At 50.7% G+C, this 20104-nt stretch overlaps 4 protein-coding genes across 10 annotated transcripts; 1 reads left to right on the forward strand and 3 right to left on the reverse strand.

Annotated features, from left to right (window-relative positions):
* Positions 1-216: 216 nt before the first annotated feature.
* Positions 217-1878, reverse strand: LOC119110140 (octopamine receptor Oamb-like; the record flags this gene model as incomplete). The annotated part of the gene is made up of 2 exons (XM_037233876.1): positions 217-627; positions 1162-1878. Coding segments are annotated over 2 exons (1128 nt in total), but the record flags the coding sequence as incomplete, so codon positions are not given.
* Positions 1879-4255: 2377 nt separating this feature from the next.
* LOC119109201 (non-specific lipid-transfer protein) lies at positions 4256-8704 on the reverse strand. Of its 6 annotated transcripts, XM_037232793.1 has the most exons (6): positions 8556-8665; positions 8081-8137; positions 7555-7641; positions 7262-7340; positions 6324-6429; positions 4256-4812 (listed from the first exon to the last, which is right to left on the reverse strand). In XM_037232793.1, exons 3-6 carry the CDS (start codon positions 7566-7568, stop codon positions 4634-4636), a joined length of 378 nt encoding a protein of 125 aa, XP_037088688.1. In that variant the 5' UTR covers positions 7569-7641; positions 8081-8137; positions 8556-8665; the 3' UTR covers positions 4256-4633. The 6 variants fall into 6 exon arrangements, with proteins under 6 accessions (XP_037088688.1, XP_037088691.1, XP_037088690.1 ...); XM_037232796.1 differs by lacking the exons at positions 8081-8137; positions 8556-8665 and adding an exon at positions 8672-8704; XM_037232795.1 differs by lacking the exon at positions 8081-8137 and having other exon boundaries at positions 8624-8703.
* A 508-nt stretch (positions 8705-9212) lies between these two features.
* Blos1 (biogenesis of lysosome-related organelles complex 1 subunit 1) lies at positions 9213-15073 on the forward strand. Its single transcript, XM_037232798.1, has 4 exons — positions 9213-9373; positions 13252-13324; positions 13906-14123; positions 14464-15073. The coding sequence occupies exons 1-4, from the start codon at positions 9313-9315 to the stop codon at positions 14481-14483; spliced, it is 372 nt and encodes a 123-aa protein (XP_037088693.1). The 5' UTR covers positions 9213-9312; the 3' UTR covers positions 14484-15073.
* A 1057-nt stretch (positions 15074-16130) lies between these two features.
* On the reverse strand, positions 16131-19572 carry Pym (partner of Y14 and mago). 2 transcript variants are annotated; one of them, XM_037232790.1, is made up of 4 exons: positions 19446-19572; positions 18259-18355; positions 17276-17436; positions 16131-16974 (listed from the first exon to the last, which is right to left on the reverse strand). In XM_037232790.1, exons 1-4 carry the CDS (start codon positions 19453-19455, stop codon positions 16646-16648), a joined length of 597 nt encoding a protein of 198 aa, XP_037088685.1. In that variant the 5' UTR covers positions 19456-19572; the 3' UTR covers positions 16131-16645. The 2 variants fall into 2 exon arrangements, with proteins under 2 accessions (XP_037088685.1, XP_037088684.1); XM_037232789.1 differs by lacking the exon at positions 19446-19572 and adding an exon at positions 19197-19370.
* Between the last annotated feature and the right edge of the window lie 532 nt (positions 19573-20104).

The raw sequence follows: 20104 nt of genomic DNA on the forward strand, positions 1-20104 counted from the left end.
AAAAACACCTCCTCCGAGATCACCTCGCAACGCAGAGAGCGTGAGTCAGACCACAGCACAATGAAGGATCCCATCCAAGCCAATTCTCCGCAGCCAACCGGCGTTCCCGGAGCGCGCACCACAAGTCAGCTAAGCCGACCGTTGCCGCCGCACGGACGGCGGCGGGCGTCAGCAGGGCGGCCCAGGGCGACGGCCAGCGGACGGACGCGGTCCGAGTCAGACGGGCTCCCCCGCCACCAGCTGGCTGCTCGGCGCGCTGTCGTCGCAGTACGCGTGGAAAGAAACCATGACAAGGCTGTCCTGCTTGGCGGCGGCCCAGCACGTCATCCGGCCCAGGATGCGCCTGAAGGCCGTGCGGAAGTCCTGGCTGAAGCAGGCGTACAGCGCCGGGTTGATGGCCGAGTTGCAGTAGCCGAGCCAGAAGCAGAGCGTGAACACGGTGTCGCTGAAGCAGCGCTCACAGAACGGCCGCGCCAGGTACAGCGTGAAGAACGGCAGCCAGCAGAGTACGAACACGCCGATTAGCACGGCCAGCGTCTTGGCTGCCTTCGTCTCGACGCGGAACCGCTTGGCGTGCGCCTTCAGGTTCAGCTTGTTGACGCCGATCTTGAGCCGGCAGTCGGCCGCCTCGACGCCGCTGCCGGGAGAGACGGGAGCTGAGCGCGGCGACAGCCGGCGCGGCGGCACGGGTGGCAGGAGGCGCGCGCCGCTGCCCGCTGGCGGCAGCGAGCGCCGCTCGGCCGCGGCCGTGAAGTCGCAACCGAGTGGCGGCTGCAGCTGCGACGCGCTGCGCTCCAGTGGCGAGCGCGAACAGCGGCCGGAGCGGCGGCCTACCGAGGCGCGCTCCGGCGGCGGCCGCGGCCGCAGCCGCGCCGCCGCCCGGTCCGAGCGGGCCCGCCGCAGCACCACCGGCGAGGTGGCGCGCTCGACCGGCGCCGGGGCCAGGCTCCGCGCTGCCGGACCGCGCTCCGAGCCGGCCCGGCCCAGCGGCGGCGCCGGCAGGCTACGCGGCGGCGGCGACGGCGACGGCCGCCGCCGCCGCGGCGACGGAGAGCGTCGCCGCGCCGGGCTGCTGCTCGGCGGCCGCAGCAGGTCCTGTGCACTGCGCGAGCGCCGCTCCGGCTCCAGCGGGGCGGCGCGGCCGGCGGCGCCGTACGTCGAGCCGCGGCCGCGGTGGATGCGCAGCGTGACGCGCTCCTCGCTGGCGCGGCTCCGCCACGACTCGTGGTCGATCGTCTTGAAGCCCTTGTTGATGGAGCGCGTGGTGGAGGCGGCGGCGCGGTAGATGCGCCAGTAGAAGAACAGCATGATGAAGCAGGGTAGGAAGAACGAGCCGACCGCCGAGTACACCACGTAGCCGCGCTCGCTGATGAGCCGACACTCAGTGACCGGACAGAGTGCGTCTGCCGGCCCGGCGCCGCTCTCGCGCTGACCCATCAGCGGCGGCAGCGCAATGATGAACGCCACGAACCAGACGGCCGCCACCAGGGCGCGCGCGCGCCGCGTCGACATGAGGCTCGGGTAGCTGACAGGCCGCGTCACGGCCAGGAAGCGGTCCAGGCTGATGGCGCACAGGTTGAGGATGGAAGCGGTGCAGCACCACACGTCCGTGGCCAGCCATATGGAGCACCAGGCGGGGCCGAACAGCCAGCTGCCGGTCAGCTGGAGCGAGGCCGAGAACGGCAGCACCAGCAGGCCCACGAGCAGGTCGGCCGCCGCCAGCGAGCCGATGAACAGGTGCGTGGTGGTGCGGAGCCGCGCCGAGGTGGCGATAGCCGCCATCACCAGTCCGTTGCCTGTCACCACGGTGGTGTTGAGCAGCGCCAGCGCCAGCACCGACACCACGGCGCCGGGCGCCGACCAGTCGACGCCGCCACAGACCGCCGGCCGGTCCGGCGCCACCGACGTCATCGCCGGTGGCGCGCCAGCGAGCTCGAGCGTCGCGAAGTCAGGCAGCACCTCCGCCAGGCGCCGCAAGACCGTCGGCACCGGCGGGCGGCGACCGAGTGACGCCGGCGGCGGCGGCGGCGGCGTCGACTCCGACGGCGGGCCGCCGGCTCCAAACGGCGCCGGACGGCACGCGACGGCCGCCAGCTGGACGGACGCGCGCGGCGGGCCGATCGAACGCGCCGCGCCCACCCCCCGCCGCCCGCTTCATCGCTCTCGACACGCCGGCTCGAGGGCGACAAGGAGGCGGGAGGGTCGCGGGGGCGGCGGCCGTCGAGAGGGAGAGATGAGACCGACGGGTCGACCGCGAGCGAGAGCCCGACGAAAACAGGTGGCGGAGCCTGAGATCGGCGCTGGACATGCAAAACGATGTTGCGTCCATTTCGCAGTTCATCGCACATCTCCGTCGAAAGAACGGCTTGCTTACGTCATGAGAACGCACTACAGTGAAGGCGCAGGCTTTCGTCATAGCATGTCACGTTCTCGGTGCGGTGCTGACATGGAGGATCATGGACATCAACAACCGACATAATATAGTTTCTTTCGAACACGTACCGAGAAATGGAGCTGTGCGCACATTAGACATACACGTGTTGACACAAGAGTAGGTCCCGTTGACATGTCACAGTTATTTTGGAAACGATATCTAGCCAAAACGCTTCAGCTTTACGCCACCAAAGGGCGGTACACCGACCGGCCTTGAGCTGGGCTATTGAATGGGGTAAAAGTGGCCGTGGGAAGGAATTGATCACCAAACGGTCCAATCGCACTCCGTCTGGCCCGCGGCTGTTAAAGAGCGCTGAACACGCCACCGAGTCTGGGCCTTTCAGACTGCAGCGCCGGTGACGTCACTTAGTCGTCACGCACGAGCCAGGCAGCAGGGAACGATAAGTCCGCCACTTATTCAGGATTTACTCCGACGACTCGTTCACGCCATGGTGACAACAGTGCCGCGCGACCCTTCTGCGATAATTGCTGAGCTGTAGCGAATCCTTTCAAAGATTATTACTAAGGCACGCCTCTCTTTATCCCACTGTTGGGACGATGATCCACGGGAAGCAAATACTCACCGCGGGCAACACCCATCCAGGCTTATCCTTGTGGCTCCGCAGTATTACGTTGCAGCGTCTCCCAGGAACCGCCGCCAGTGCAAGTGGCAGCCCAGTTTTTAGATTCTTCGGTTTCGACCCGAGCGACTGTTGACATCAGCGTTTGAGGCTTTAGACAAGCCACAGCCGTGTCCAACAAAAATCAAAATACGCGAGCTCGGGACCGACGAAATGGCATCCTGACATCTGGTGTCAAGAGAGGGTACTAACAGTGTGCCACCCAGGCCCTACAGGGTTATTTTTAAAGTCAACTGTTCGAAAGCACTGATGGTTGGAAGCTAATGCCACTGTTGAGAGCACAATGCATATGATCCGACGGCAAAATCGTAGAAACAACGTACATAGTCAAATTCCCTCATTTGCGGGCGTGACACCATCTCATGAACAGGATTCACCTATTTTATTCGTGTACAATGATGAAACTAATTCCTGCAAGTGCCGAGCAGTCAGGTGAGGGAGGGAGGGGGGGGGGGGGGGGGGACGGTCGTTTGGCAGCCATGTATTCAGCGTATGGTCAGTGCTGATTGTCGAAACACGGCACCGGTCATACGGATGCGTGCAAACTGTTTGCTCCAGACGCAATGGTGATCCCCGCCCTTGAAACATGTCGGTTTTGTCTTTGGTGAGTGGATCCTACGGTTCGAGACGCGCAGCACCTGCAACACGGTGTTCCTTGGGGAACAAACCACTGGCAAGTACAGCTTTACGAGAAGCGCCGTTCGCATTCTTCACATCGACGTCGACCACAGCACGTCGCCGGTGCGCCGAATCTTTTGCGGTTTTCCACGACCGCTGTGACGCCTACCCCCCCGAGTTAAAGCCCGGCTTATGACGGGGCCGATCCGGCGAAACCGGTCGCAGTGCGGCGTCCTGGCGGCTGCCGGCGGTGACGTGTCACTCCAGAGGACGTTCGCCACAGGGACGTCCGGCGAGTGAACGCGCAGTCCCGTCCGAGCGCGAGGCACAATGCGCCGGCGCGGTGGAAAACGGTGCATGCTGTTCAAACACATCTACCCGGGAGTCTAGCGTGCAATCAACACGCCTGACCGTGTGAGCGGAAACTATTTGAACCTGCGTCAGCTTGTAAGCCGTAAAATGGGCCCTGGATTGAAAGCAGCTTCATATACGTCCAATACCGTCGCCATTTTGACGGGCGAATTAGTGCTGAGCACCAATCTATCTCTTACAGGAGACAACTGTCACGATCACTCGATATATTCTGCGAAGCCAACAGGCATATTCCTTGTCAATATGTGTAACATATGTATATTAACTGCATCCCATCCAGCCTGCAATGAGTGCCCGTTCCCACGTACCACGTGCACCCATAACACGTACCGCAGCACCATCCACGGGCAGGATCCTGTTCAGAGTTTGCGGGATCTTGTGATCATCATCAACACACAGAGGTGAGCGCATGGCAGAGCAATCGACGGCGCGTTACAGATGCATAACGAATATGTTGGCCCAACTACAAAAGTAGTTATCATTAACTAGCTCCCTGCATACAATTACGAATCGCAATGTCCAGTCGCCTGCTGAAAATCACACGACAAAAACCCGCATCGCCGGCTTGCTCACAGCTTGGCCTTGTACTTATCCATCTCGCTCTGGAAGGTCTTGAGTCGAAGCGCAAGGCCCATGTTGCCCTTGATCTTGAGCTTGCCCTGGAAGAAGGCCTTCTGCGCGTCCAGCTTGCCCATCATCAGGTCCACCAGGTCAGCGTCTGACAGCGTCAAGGTGACGTCGGCTTTCTCTGCGGGCCGGCGGAGCGCGCCCGGTCAGCGACGCCGCCCATGCGGGGGCAGCGGCGGCGGCGGCGGCCAGCCGTGTTACGGCGGATCCAGGTGGCATAGTCCGGGAGAGCCGATGACAATGCACCTGCAGCCGACACAGCCGGGTGGCGCCGCCGCTCAGGATGCTCGGGGAAGGACGGAAGGACGGTGAGAAGCGACGCTCGGGAGGGGCCGGACACCCTGCTCGAGGGGAGGAGTACCGAACTGGCGAGGAAAGGCGGTCAATTCACAGGGAGTGGCTGGCGAGTGCAGAAGATAACCGATTCTTAAAGGGATCGTACAAAGCAAAAAAGGATATTCACATTCAATATTTTAAGAGGCTGACATGATTTTCGCGTCTACCAAAGCAAACGCGACAAGAACAGACATTGCTAATTGAACTCTTCTTATTGAGCTGACGATGTCGTAATGCAAGAGCCCAAAACAATGTCGGCATGCTAGTATCCCTTACTGTGAATTTACTTACAGTGCACCCATGTCAAGACCAATAACCCGCAGAAATGTTACAGCCGAAAATGATGGTCTAGCAAAATGAAATAAATGATGAAACAGAAGAATATCCCCACATTCCTAAACATGCAACAGTACAAATTATCGGCGAACCCTTACTGATATCGACGACCGGATTTACATCAGCAAGCGAACAAAACCTACACCCCGTCGTCCCAGCAGACCAGCCAAACGCCACCAGCGCGGGAGAGAGCCGTTGAGAGGGAGCCGTCCCGGACCGCGTGGCCGTGCCATACTAACGGCGAAGCGGATGAGCGTCGCACGGCCGCAACACAGGCACACGACAGACGACAGGTAACACGACAGGAAGGCAACGGCAAACAGCGGGACTGCTGGGCACAACAGAGGCCCTCAGTTACACGCCACTCAGGCATCGCCATCATACGCCACTTCCTGCCACAACAGTCCTGCCCTACAACGGTTCGTTAGTGTTCGCCAAACGGCGAACCTCAATGTTTGTCTCCTAACGTCGGACCGCGCTTAAACGCCAATAGCGTCAAGTCGGCAGCGCTAACTGAAAATAGAAAATAGTTAAAACTAGATGGAAAAAAATAGTGTACCATTGATGTATTTACTATTTACACATATTTGTCAACGTTGGCGTATATCGACGAAGATCAGACGATCTAGCACCTAGAATAGCACAGTTCTGGGATAAACTTAGCTGCAAGACTTAAGCCACGCTCAGGGCCGTGGTAACCTAAAACCGTAAAGCACTGGTTCGGACAACTGCCGCTACAGCCGCTGTTGCACTGTAGCCGCAGCTGTGCTCCACACCGCCGGCGCACACCACTTACAGCCGCTGTTGAGCTCCACACCGCTGGCACGCATCACTTACAGCTGCTGTTGAGCTCCACACTGCCAGCGCATATCACTTACTGTTGCTGTTAAGCTCCACACCACCAGCACATATCACTTACTGTTGCTATTAAGCTCCACACCACCAGCACATATCACTTACTGTTGCTATTAAGCTCCACACCACCATTGCCATTCTTCACATCCACAGTCCAGGTAGCTGTCTTGCCGCCGGAGTTCTTTACAGAGAATGCGAACACTGCCTTCATCTGAGTACGCAGGACACATCGGCTGGGTCAGCGACCACTCACTGTGACATACTTTAATAAGTGTGATGCAAGCTCATACAATGTAAGCATATTTCAACAGAAAGATGACCAACCACTGTTTTGCATGATTTGCTTGGAATCAGGTGCATGTCTCATACCTCTTACTGTGAGGACCCTGACCCCACTAACCTAGTACAAAAATTTCACTCTTTCCCCACTTGGGCCAGTTGCCAGGTGGTTGACAATGGTTGCATCCATTTGACACCACAACCCAACAGAACACAGCTATGATTTTGGGATGCAATCACACATGCCTGACATGCAGCTAGCATATGGTGTAGCAGCAGCTGAGTTAGCATGGTCAGCCATAATAATGCTACCTGCTGAGAACCAGTCCTAAAACCAAGACTACATGGATTGGTATTCAACTCAACTTGGAATGACCTGGAGTTCACCAGTAGGCAGCCAAGTCATTAATAAGTGTATGTCCAAACCAAAGTTATATTATATTGGTCAAATCAGCAATTAAATTCTTTAATAGCACCCTACCAAGTGATCAATGCCCATATTACTCATAGTGTTTTAACACATTTGACAGTTTAAAGCATGTGAACATAAATCTCAGATGAACAGCAGTCATGTTGAAGCAGCAGATGAACAAAATATGAAGGAAAACTTACAGAAAATGTATAACAAACTGGCCATGGTAACATACCTTCATGCATAATAGCAACAGTTTTTACCATTATCAACACTGTTCTCAATACAACAAGGCTCATTGCAAATTACAAAAACATTACCCTTCCATGCAATGTCAAGTAATAGGTCTTACCTTTTTCACTATATCTGCTCCATCTGTTTTTAGAACACTGTCCATCTGCTCAAATATCTCTGAAGATTTGAAGTCAGGGCTGAAATAAGAATGAGTTATTATCCCCACAATTGCAAACCCACAACATGTTTTCAAGGGATTCAGTCAATATAATCAGCAAATATAGTGGACATGAATACACTTTGATTTTCTTTTATTATCATTTTTGCCACCCATCTCTATAACAAGATCTTTCACTACTCTTACTGACAAGACCACAACCTCCTAATGCTGTTGACAACAGTTGTATTTACCTTGCTGCAACCATGATTATTGAATATGTGGTTTGTGTTAAAAATAATGCTTATGAAAATGTTAATGAAGAGGATTTCTTTGCCAAGCTGTAAAAAAGAAACATGGGTGTTAGTAAGCACAGCATATAGCACACTGTGATGCAGTGAATATTCATATACATATATAAGCCCTGGTATGACACAGATACCAATGATGAATATGCTCTAAACTGCCAAAATATCATCCAAGCCAGCATAGGAATGATTAAAGGGTATTTTCCTTAGGAAATGTACACAGGCACTGTGAACTCAATTCTTGACAATCTTGGACATTCTTGGAAATTATTGATAATCAGATCAAAAGACACAAAGTCAATAACACCGTCACATTCATAAGACCACCAAAAAAGTATGACCCACCCAATACAATTATCTGTAAAGTAACTGATTAAGACATGAGCTGTGGGCATTCATGATGAGTTAAATGATACACATTTCCATTTCAGTACAAATCAAAGAGCCTCATGATCCAAAATACAGTCATTACCATCAACCATCTGTGGAGATACTGCTGAAGAAACAGCAAAAGTGTTCTTAGAGCATTCTGGAGGCAAACATTATTGCTACATGTCATTAATATACAATGTATATGCTTAAATGACACATTGCTAAGATGATCAAAGTTGCCATGAAATACTATCTTTCTGAATACTGAGTACTAAATAGTGATATTTAATAATACTGATACTAAGTACTGATACTACTGATAATAAGTACTAAATACTAAATACTGAGGTCAGCATTTACATGAAAGCATATCCACTGCATATGACAGAATGATGGCATATGCTTTATTGCCTTACAATCCTTCACCATAGCATGGCAACAATAGGGGTCAGGGAGTCAATATTTTCAGTGCCGAGAATGTATCATCCCCCCCCCCCCCCTGGCGCTGTAATACGAAAAGCCACATCAAGATAGAACGCTCGAGCCCCGGACACTAATCCCTACCAATTATGTACCCGTAAAAAAGATAGCCAAGATGCGCACGGAGGGGACGATGTGGGCGACAGTCGTTTTTCCAAATCACCCCGACCGCCGAAATCGACCCCGCACAGTCTCTGGAAACGACCCGTACTCTCGGCAACGCTCGTGACAGATAGGGTCAGGGTTCAAGGCCAGAAACGCAACATTCTTTGAGAGACCACAGGCATGTTTTTCTATTCTATGACGTCATCGATACCCGATTCTATCCTCTTCAGAACTCATGAGGACTCAGAAAGCGCTCTGTTTGGATCTAAGATCAGAGGAAACTTATCTTGTGGTGACAGGCGGATTGCTATAATTGAGTGAGTGCCTAATGAAGGGATCACCTGGACACGTGCGATGTTCATCTTAGGTGTCAGTCTTATTAGGTTTGCGTGACGGATTGCGAGTTTCCAGTCCATGCCTTTGTAAAAACTCCGAGAATAATTAAGTGGACAGGGCCAGGCCAAATGGAATAGGCTGCATGTACATGTCTTAACGTTAGTGTCTTGTCCCACAGGCCGCCGTCGCCGATGCCGGCATTTCGTCTCCGGAACGTGTGGCGTCACGAAATTGGTTAAAATGTCCTTTATTGGTTGAACCCAATGCCTCTTGTTTGGACCACAGACACATATTCAGCGCATGTGCGGCAATGTTTGGACAAGTGGCTAAAACGAGTTAGTTGGAGTGCGTAGTGCAACCTTAATAAATTTCGTGGTGCGTCGGTCAAGTTAATATCATATATCGTTCACCATGCTTTCTGAAATGCTTAAGGAGCATCAGGCAAAGCAGCAGACTCAAAAGCAAGCACAGGGTAAAGTAGCACAAGCCAGATGAGAGAGGTTTTGTTCTCTGCGTTTCAAGTTTGATTTACAGTAACTGAGACATCATGTGTTTCACTGCAGTGCTCCGGGTGTCTCAGTTTAACGGAAATTTTGGGAAATCACTGTGTTTTTCATATTTTGTGTAGGTCAGTGCTAAACAATGCTCATGAATAAAGTTTTATCAATAAATATCATCACATTGGTTCTAAGAGCATTTGTTATAGTTCACATGACATTTGTGTAGCATATTCTTAAGTCTGATTTGTATGTTGCTAGAATCATTTCACAACACAGGAAACGGCAGGCTGAAGCAGTTCAGAGTGTGCATAAGTTAAGGAGGGCACATTCATTGGTAAATCAGGTGTGGTTCTCAAACCATGGAAATGCACTATGTCATGTTCCACAACATTTGTGCATTTCTCACTTTATGATGAGCACACATGAATTCCACCTTTTGTTCCACACTATCTGTTTTACCCATCTTGAATTCCCCCATGGCCAGCTGTAAGTAAACAAAACAAATTTGCTGAGCTGCTTACCTACCCTAGGATATTTTTCCATGTTAGATACCTACCTACCTACTTTGGATATTGGTGTCCTAAGATTAAAAAGAACCAATTGAAATATTAGATGAATAAGCAAAGTATCAGTAACCCTCCCCCCTCTTAAATATTTTTTTCTGGAATACTGTTTGAATGGAGTGGCATAGCAGCACCAAATTTTGTATGGCTGTAAACATTTGAATAGCAGATTGTTTGGTATCGAATTTAGATGTACCTTGTAAGGTCACTGACCTATGACTGGTCAAAGTCAGGCCATGGATTAGCAAAGATGGTTTCCAGGTGAACATTCAATCTGATGCAACAACTGATTGTTACATGAAGCCATGCATCTCTGAGGTAGTTTCTTTGGCAGTGCAACAATGGAATGAGCAATTTCCATTAACCTAGGACTGGGTATGAAGGTCAGATGTAGGTCAAAACCGACCAACTTTATTATTCTACAGCTTGCTGTGTGGCGTAGTTTCTGGTACTTTCATTTTTTCAAATTTATTGATGAATGGGAATCACATTATACATCATCCATGGACTTTTTGAAGGTCAGAATAGTTAACTGGCCTACAATGATGCAGGTAAACATTTTGCTTTTAGGAACACACTGCCTGGCATGACCTTGACTCTTACTCAAGTGCAAAGATCAAAGCAGTTCTGTATGAGTTTGGTCACCATGACCTCTGAAAGGTCAAATAAGGTCATCAGCCTTCATTGAGCATCAGTGATCTTTTGCTTAGAACAGACACCTAGGTTTTGGGGTATGTTTGGCCAATCTGGGCTTAGGCCTTGTTTGACCTTATTTGGCCCAAAGTTGATGACCTGGGAAACCCAAATTTTAGCACAAGTGAGTTCACATACAGGCCAACACACCATGTGACTTTGGTGCCTATAGCTCCCTTACTTTATGGTATCTCCATCTGTCCTGGTAGCTCAGTTGGTTAGAGCGCCTGGCTTCCAATCCACCCTCCCGTGGCAGGGTGGGTTCGAGTCGCTTTAGGGCTCTCGCTATTTGCCCTTGACAGGCACGGCCTGCGGCTGACGCCAGCGGTCGCGCTAAAGGTTAGTTGACGTCAGACGGCAGGACGGACCGTGCCGAGCATTGTGGTACGTTAAGCTTTTGTCACTAAATTCTGCCGTTGCCTGGAATTGCGCGATCGGATGGTGGGGTTCAGGGCTCACACGACAAGCACTGCTTAGCGTGAGCCCTGGTCCCGGAAATTCATCCTTTTAAAGGGTTCCGATCATTTTTACAAAATCTCAGGCCGGTCCAATTGATCCTCACCCGAACAAAGGGCATTCAAATGGACACCCAGGCGCGTGATAAGATGCCGTACAAAGACGGTGGAACAGAAGACATTGGACGCATTTGACAGTTAGGCATGGAGGAGATCGCCAAATCTGCGTACAAAAAAGGCATGTGCATTTGGCAACTTTTCAGGGTGGACCTTTTTGCATTTCTGTTATATCGCGCTATTGGTTGGTGGTATATACGTGGATTATATACTGTGGAATGTGTCACATTGAAGGGAATCACTCTATACCGTTTTTTACCTTGGCATAGGAGCCTCACAGAAATTCAGCAAAGGTTTTTTATGTTTTGTATTTTGTAACAACAGCATGACTTCCTCAAAGTGAGAAAAGCGTAAATACACTGGATGCTGCCAGAAAAAGCATAAATTCGCGAACGTATGCAATGACGAGTACAAGTGCAGACACATGCTGTATTATTAATGTTAAGGGAGTGTATTTTAGGGCAGGTGAGGGTAATCACAAATATATTTACAAAGTTCATAATGCGAAGCAGCAACTAAAATTTGCCATGCCTTTCGTTGTAGAATGGCCGGAATTTGATGACTTGGAGTAACAGGAAGTTTTGGCAACTTATAGTAACAGTTGGGGTAGCAAACACCCGAGATATGACCCGACTTTAAAGTGGGCGGTGTTTGCAGTTCCTTTTGGAGCATCGTAGACAGCATTCCACCTACCGATCCTTAAAGGATCAGGGAAGTGGGAGGCTGTGGCTGGACGGCAGTGAGGTCTGTGGTAGTGCCAGACGGTGGCGGAGAAGTGGTAGACTATGGCTAGACGACAGCGAGCGCTCCGGTGTTGCCAAATGGTGGTGTGAAGCGGGAGGCTGCGCCTGGACGGCGTCGAGAAAATAGTGCAAATGCAAACATGTCTTTTTTTATGAATCGATTCGGCGGAGGGAAAGAAGAACTTCGGCGGAAGAAAAGAACTGCGAAAATCCCAAAATGGAAAAAATTGCACCTGCGCTTTGTTTTCTTCGCACGGTAGGAATGCTTACGGGTCTCGCATGTGTTCATTCCGTACCGGGATATTTGTGGTTTCCTCACTGTGACATTTACATTGATAAGTCCCACTGAACACTGAAAAGCATCAGCAACTCCACGGCCACAAAAGAAGACAAATGGCTCCGTTTAAAAAAGACAGAGATGACTAGCAGGGCAGCCTGAGCATGCGTCCTGACGTGCTTTGCACTGCAGGACAGCTTCAGCTAATCGTGACTAGGTGTATTCGCTGGCTGCTGAATGGCCATGTAGTCAATGCGATGTAAAACCACACGATGGGGTGGGAAGACAGGAACGTGTCCCTACTGGCTTCTAGTGCTCCTTAGATTCCAGCATTGCATCTTATTTTCTCCCTAAATTCCAGCATTGCATCTTATTTGGCAAGGAAGGTGTGATTGTCTGGTATTGAAAGAGTGGTGGAGTGGTCAGAGTTGTAGTTATCAGTTTGTTTGATGCTATCGCAGGCTAAGTTGTGGACCGATTTCAAAAATTTTGTTCTAAAGATCAGGGGTGCTGACTGCTGGGCCCCCTGCTGTCATTTCCCACCACCACGGCTACTGCTGCCAACTTCCCATTGCCCACTGCTGCCCATTTCCCACTACCACTGCTACTGCTGCCAACTTCCCACTGCCCACTGCTGCCCATTTCCCACTACCACTGCTACAGCTGCCAACTTCCCACTGCCCACTGCTGCCCATTTCCCACTACCACTGCTACTGCTGCCAACTTCCCACTGCCCACTGCTGCCCATTTCCCACTACCACTGCTACTGCTGCCAACTTCCCACTGCCCACTGCTGCCCATTTCCCACTACCGCTGCTACGGCTGCCAACTTCCCATTGCCCACTGCTGCCCGCTGCTGACTCTGGCACTCTTTTTATTTTCCATGGTTCGTTGCCAAGAGAGATTTGGATAGTTGTGTATGCTGTTGCATTATGATGCGACGCAACTTTATAGTTCGTTGGATTATCATGCGGTTCATCATGGACAGGATTTTTATTTCAGAAATTCGACGCAAGGAAGCGATAGCAGCATCAAATGAGTTGACGGCAGCTTTGGTGGACCACCTCAATGTGGGGTAAGTGGTTTTGAAGTAGCAGGCGACTAATTGGTGAAATCGAGTAAAAGACAACTGAAGGTAGCTTCTTGTAACGTCTTAGCTTAAGCTAGGCTGTGTTTGATTTTGCTTTTTCCCGACATGACCGTATTTCATGAACCATGGCCTCAAGCCACAAAGCGTGGGCGAGCTACGCAGCGGAGTCGTTCGAGTTAGTACGGTTCGGACAGCACGAGATGCAACTTAAACGTTCGATTCATACGAACTAACAGCTGCTGTTTGCCCCAACGTCGAAGGAAGTGTGTCACTGTCACCGTCCAGCCCGGAGCACATGTTTACACTGAAATCACAGGTCACGTGCTCTGGACGCACGACACACACCAGCTGTGGCCACCCAGCAACGGATTCACTTTTGGACCCACCGTAGCAGGATGTGGGAGTTTATGTAATTGTCACCCAGTATGGCGTTATCTAAGGCGTGGAGACTAGAGGTGGACCAAGTTGAATGTCGTCCAAACGTGAAGAAACCTCTTCCACTCACCAGTTAACCTTCCGTGATTCCCAGTCAGCTGTTGAAACACCGTCTTTTATCATGCCTTCAGCGTGGCCCAGGCGTACCTGAACCAGAAGCGGCTGGACGCGGAGGCTAAGCAGCTGTACCAGAACGCGTCGGCCTTCTCCAAGCAGAGCCAGCAGTGGCTGCAGCTGATGGAGGGCTTCAATACGGCGCTGAAGGAGCTGGGCGATGTCGAGAACTGGGCGCGCACCATCGAAGCCGACATGCGCATCGTCTCCGACGCCCTGGAGCTCAGCTACAAAGGTGACGGCGGCTGGGTGCACGCGTCCGATGGTCGTCGGCTGCGATCGAGTGCGGGTGTTTTGAGGTTGGGTTCGTGTGGGTTGCGTCGGCGCGTGGAGAAATAACGATTTTCGGGTATGTATTTCATCTACGTTCAGCTCACACGTTCTTTGAATATTTGGTTAACATGTGAATATAGGTCGGACGAATATTGCGAAACGACGCAAGAGTATTCGTCACTTGCCATCGAATGTGGCAGCCGGTCGGTGCAAGTCCGGCGTGGTAACCTATGATTGAATGAGGGCGACATGTTCGTGTGACAACAGCTGCCACCCTCTGACCCGAGATCGGCTGCTTCCAGCCCACCGGGAAACGACGTAGCCGAGCCCCAGTGAGCCGCGCGACCCTGCGACAAGCTGTGCCATCGATGCCGGTCTGTCCACTGGGTGGACCGTGGGGAGCCGCCTCTCCCGCGGTCAGCACAGCTGTGTAGGCATGAACTCAGAAGACGCGCGCCGCCGCGGTGATCAGGCCTCCGGCCCGCTGACGCCGGTGCCTCCGTCATTCCGGGCCGTGCCGTGTGGTCTGCTTCTAATGACAATGTCCGGAATCATACACTAAACACCTTGACTTCGGGGTGCTTATTCAGGCTTTTGTGATATTATTTTATCCTATTTCGTGTTTGTGCGCTTTTATAAGTCTCAAGTCAGAGTGTTTTCTGTATGATCGAGCATGATTGGGCCCGGAGAAAGGTTAGAACTAATAAGAGAAAAATATCCTGCGTTGATGGAACGCTGATCCGTGTGGGGATTTGTCAGTCCACGATAGCGCGAAGTTGCATGCACTGCAGTATACGCTATATGAATACATTGTTCTGATGTGTGGATGTGGCACGTCTGGACCCATTACGAGGTATTGTAGCAGGGCAGTACCCTGCACGGCTACAGAAACAGCAATCTGCAAACCAATCATCCAAAAGCCGTCCCTCATTCTGCCGTACGCGATTGACGGCTCTGCAGCGACGGACGCTAGTTCATTCGCTTGATAACATTTTGATGGTTAAAAATTTCAGATCACCCAGTAGCTTTTTGGTGTCATGAAGATCCCCGTCCTTTGGACATGAATTTGGCCTGCAAAGGTGACCTTGAGGGTACATGACTTTCACGGACGCTTTTTTATGCGCTTGGGGATACTCTGATGCTTGAAAAGGTCAAATCGCCCGGTAATGGTTTGGTGATATTCGGTTCTCCGTCATTCGAACCTTAGTTCCATATTGGAGGGCGGCCTTGAGATGGCAGGACTTCTCGGCGGACGCTAGTGTGCGCGCGAGCAAATATTGCCGACGCCTGGAAAAGTTGCGATCGGTCGGGATATGTTTTGGTGGTGGGAAGTTCCTTGTCATCGGAGTCTTAATTTGACTCTGAAGGATAACCTGGAGAGGCCAGGACGTCTTGACGGACGCTGGTTCCTTCTGTGGTGATGATCCTGACGCTTGAAAATTTGAAATTTGCGGGTCATTTTTGATGACATGAAGCTCCTTGTCCTTTTGGTCTTATTTTTACCTTGAATGTCACGTGATATCGCAAAATAAGTCACTTTCATTTCAAAGTGTCATAGCTGACCATCTGACGTGTTTTCAGAGAAATCAGAGCCCGCCGCCGAAAAAGTCGCCGAGGAAATGGCTAACTTTACAGACATTTGCCGCCGACTGCTGCACCACCCCAGCTGTGCACCAGCAACGACTTCTAGCATTGCTGTCGACTACGCCGCCTCCTGACTTCTTGCAAAGTTTCGCGGCGGGCTGGGCGGCCGCGAGCTGGCGGGTGCTCACCTCGGTGCAGTGCTCACTGATTGCCGCCAGTGAATCGCCCGGGCGCGGTGTGCTGCTTCAGGCTGGTGAGCAGGCTGTACTCCCCGCGAACCGCGAGGTAAACCGGTACGTCCGCGGCGAGGACGCACCGATTTAAAGCTAGCCTCGCATTTGCAGCCCTTCCATTTCACGAAAAATTACTCCTAGATGCACGCGGAGCCGCTCACATTTTTTATTCAATTTTAAAAGTCACCGTAACGGCAGCTGCCCATGCAGCAGCCTGCTAGGCCCTCTCCATTTTCACAAAACCTGTGGATCGCAACTGCTGGAAGTGCACGCGCCAATATCCACCACGATTTCGACACGCCTGACCAGCCGCACCGCCAAAGCTCCATCGCAAACAACGCGAGCGGCACGCCACCATCGCACATGGTACCTGGACGTACCACTGGGACCGAATGTCTCTCGCGGTAAACGTAGTACACGACAACAGGTCAAAAAGCAATTCGTTTCATTCGCAAAGCATGGGGTAGTCAATTTAATACCCATTTAGGCACGGGTCGAACGACCACACTGTTGGAAAACTCGGGACTGAAAATGACATCGCCAAAACAAATACAAAAACGACGATCACCCAGCAAGCACTCGTGAACACCTACTCCGCCAGTTTGCACATACCGAGTTCAAATTGTAAGAAAATGAGTCTTCAAACCACAACCAAACACTCGTTTATTCACTTGCCAAGTTCTCGTTCAATGCTCTTAATATCGTCTATAAGCGTCTGCTTCCGTAATATTTTCGCTTTCTGTTCGGGATCGGGAGTCACCTGGCCCGATTTCACTTTTTCGGCCAGCTGCACTACGTCCTTGAGCTTCTTTTTCAGGTTCTTCAGCTTACTCCTGAGTTCGGCCGCCTCGGCCTCGGGCAGCGGCAGCTCTGGCGCGGCGGCGATGCTCGCCTTGGACAGCTGCTCCACCAGGCTCTCGTCTATGACGGGCGCCGGCGGCTCCTTCTTTTCGGGCTTCTTCTTCGACTTGGACTTCTTCGCCGACTTAGCCGGGGCTGTCAGCGGGAGGGTTAGCGCAAGGCGGGGTAAGAACGTCGCGAGCGACAACACTTTCGGCGTTCCACTTGTGGAACAGGTTTGGAATCCAGTCACATCACGCCCACCATTTAGCCAACATCCGACAAGTCTCCTAACAAACCCAATCAACCCCTATCCAACGGAACCAGTCCCCTCCCCGGCACAGCCTCGCTCCGCGTTCCGCCCGGCTCCGGGAGACCGCTCCGACGGTACCGGAGCACGCACCACCAGACGCACCACCAGCTGACAGTGAGCCCGACCCGCACCCCAGTGCCTTACCTGCGAGGCCGGGGATGACTGCGTCCCCGGCGGCGCTGGGGAACCGGTCGGCCCGCTCTGCCGCCTCCCGGCCGGCCCTGTGGCGCGCCACGTCGTCCGGCGCCAGGCCGATCGGATGGTCCACGCGGCCTCTGTTGAACTGCCGGCCCTTGCTCTCGTATCTGGCCGAGAAACGCGACAGGGCACCATGTCAAAGAGTTGGTAACGTGCTCGTTTCGACGGGTTTGTAATGTCTTGGCAGGCACGAGGAACACCTGGAGCGACCGACGTAGGCACTGCCGTCACCTGCGCGCTCCCGTCGCCGTAGCACGCCAGGCCCATGATGCGAGCTTGGAGTGCGAGCTTGGTGTATATGGGCTGACCTCATACAGGGGTACATTTGATATGGGTATCTTTGGGTAAGTGCCACATGCAAGCAAATGTAAATCTGGATGGGAAGCAGTGCATGCAAAAGTGGTGCAGGTGCAATGATGTTGAAACAACTGATACCATGCTTTTCAGATGAATGGGTGAATGACAAAAAAACATGGAAGAACATGGATGACCATCATGGAAGGAGCTCTATAAGCCATGTCTGCCTTTACATGGATGTACAAATCAGTTTGAATCATGAAAGCATAGTGCTGCAATGTTGCAAAGCATTCATTCACCTTCAACTCTGATTGATACCCCCATGACCAGCCTCACAATAGATGGTTGTGCTTGGATAGTATACATCTTGTCAGTCAGCTTCACAAAGCATGAATCAATTTGAAGCAATGACCAGATTATCACCATAAGACTCTGACAAATTTTTAGATGTCAATGAAAAGCATCTTCATTTTCAACAATTTATCAAGATAAGGTGGTCAGCAACCAAGAAAGACAGAGTAGGAACTACTATAAATGCTAAACAAATTACTACATGTTATGTAAAACCTTTTATCAATATAACAAAGACCCAACATCTAAGAAGACATCACCTGCACATTAGTCATACTTACAGAGGCATTTCATCCTGGGGGACATAACCTTCTTTTACCCTTATAGGTTTTCGAAATGTTCCATCGGGACGTCTTGATCCTGGTATGAACACGTCTCCTGGAAAAATAGTGTTATTTATGAGTAACAACTCTTGGATACAGGACAATACCAATACAGGGTAGACAAAATCAATAAGCAGTGATGGGGATACCCTACATAAGCCAATACACCACACTGTCAGAAGCTTAACCCATTTTAAAGAAACTTTTATGCAAAAATTTATGTTGCAGTAACAAAATTTAGCCAGAAAATTTAGCTGTGGATGTAGTAAATCTGTGTGCCTGATATTCAGCAGTGTTATCTAGCAAGGTTTCAAAGAATCAGAATGTTAAAATGGTAGTTTGCAAATTTTAATAACCAATCCTCACCGCATACTTCAAAATTCAGTGCAATCTAGCATGATCCATGTTTGGCACAAGCATGTGCCATGTTTAACTGACTGATGTCACCAAAGTCTAAGGCATATTTTCAATTACTGAACCAGTCTCTTTCTAAAATACCTGTTAGCAGCAGTTCAAGAGCTACATATGGCAAAGGTCATGTGACTACATGTCCATGATCAGAATGTTCGGCAAGCTATGTGCTTTTAGGGTAGGCGATATCCCCATCAAACTTACTTAATTTCAACCTATGCGGATACCTTAGTCATGATATTGCGAAATCTGTGTACAATTCTGACGTGAGATAATCCGCTAATTAGGATATATGGTAAATCATAAGGTAGTATTTTCGAAAAAATATGAATGCGTCTATTTCGCCTCCAGACTATTTGAGATCCTGGGAAGTCACATCAATTGCGCATACATTGTGAAACTGACTACTACAGACGGACATTAATGAACATGAATGTGGTGCATTGCATCGGCACCTACATTGCATCATGAAAGACATAACATACCATTTTCGTCCCTAATGTACTGCTGCTGCGACATTTTGCGAGATGGGCTGTTCGGGGTGCAGCTTCCAGCGCATGCTTTTACTACAGCTGATTTAAATTCGCTGAAAGCCCGATTGTCCTATTCGTTAGCTACTGGCTGACAATATGATTGGTTCTGGAAAGAATATAAATCCCATTCGAACATGCTGCTAGCTGCCTTGAATGAGTGGAGCCCTGCAACTCTGTTCAATGGCCTTGGCTGCAACTTACGACAGGGCATTGACCCACAACAGACGTCAATGCGACAGAGATGATGAAGTTCATTTTCTTAGTTAAAAAAGGGCCAAGAGGCTGGGTGGTATAAAGAATTGCGCCTTTCAGCCTGAGGGGTGACCGAAATATTACCCTTGCATCTTCCATTTCGACTGTTCGGCATTTTGATCTGACATCTTTTGGTTTCGACTTTTTGTGGTAATGTTAACTATTTTCTGGATGTAGTCAGGACATCAATTCTTCCGCATGAAGAGCCGTACACACACACACACACACACACACACACACACACATATATATATATATATATATATATATATATATATATATATATATACATATAAAATAAACATATGGCATACATCTTTGAAGGTAGGTTATCGAATGCAATGCGAGCTACCGGCCAGTTTTCTGAATTACCATCACATAGCAGTACTTTATCATCATTTCGAACGCTTGAAGCGCGCCACTTGCGGCGATATGCTGCGAGGGCTTGCAAAGCCGGTGGCGGTGTTTTGTGTATATGTTTTGAGTGTTGTTGCGGTGGCTGCTACAATGATCAGACCTTGATTTCCGTCACGTTTTAGAATTAAATGAGTGTAACTGACAATTTGTTAGCTGTCAATAACCGACGAAGGAAGTTTGCTTAATTACAA

This window comes from Pollicipes pollicipes, unplaced genomic scaffold (assembly GCF_011947565.3).
Source record: "Pollicipes pollicipes isolate AB1234 unplaced genomic scaffold, Ppol_2.1 Scaffold_7231;HRSCAF=8579_pilon_pilon_pilon, whole genome shotgun sequence".
Taxonomy (NCBI): domain Eukaryota; kingdom Metazoa; phylum Arthropoda; class Thecostraca; order Pollicipedomorpha; family Pollicipedidae; genus Pollicipes; species Pollicipes pollicipes.

Coding starts and splice junctions, on each gene's coding strand:
- Pym (XM_037232789.1), bottom strand. CDS start 19,230: ATGTCGCAGCAGCAGTACATTAGGGACGAAAATG. Junction 18,356..19,196: donor GTACATTAGGGACGAAAATG/GTATGTTATGTC, acceptor CTATTTTTCCAG/GAGACGTGTTCATACCAGGA. Junction 17,437..18,258: donor CCCCAGGATGAAATGCCTCT/GTAAGTATGACT, acceptor TTTCTCGGCCAG/ATACGAGAGCAAGGGCCGGC.
- Blos1 (XM_037232798.1), top strand. CDS start 9,313: ATGCTTTCTGAAATGCTTAAGGAGCATCAGGCAAAGCAGCAGACTCAA. Junction 13,325..13,905: donor GTGGACCACCTCAATGTGGG/GTAAGTGGTTTT, acceptor TCATGCCTTCAG/CGTGGCCCAGGCGTACCTGA. Junction 14,124..14,463: donor CCTGGAGCTCAGCTACAAAG/GTGACGGCGGCT, acceptor GGCTGCTTCCAG/CCCACCGGGAAACGACGTAG.
- LOC119109201 (XM_037232796.1), bottom strand. Junction 6,430..7,261: donor GAGCAGATATAGTGAAAAAG/GTAAGACCTATT, acceptor CTGCGTACTCAG/ATGAAGGCAGTGTTCGCATT. Junction 4,813..6,323: donor TGTGGAGCTTAATAGCAACA/GTAAGTGATATG, acceptor GCCGGCCCGCAG/AGAAAGCCGACGTCACCTTG.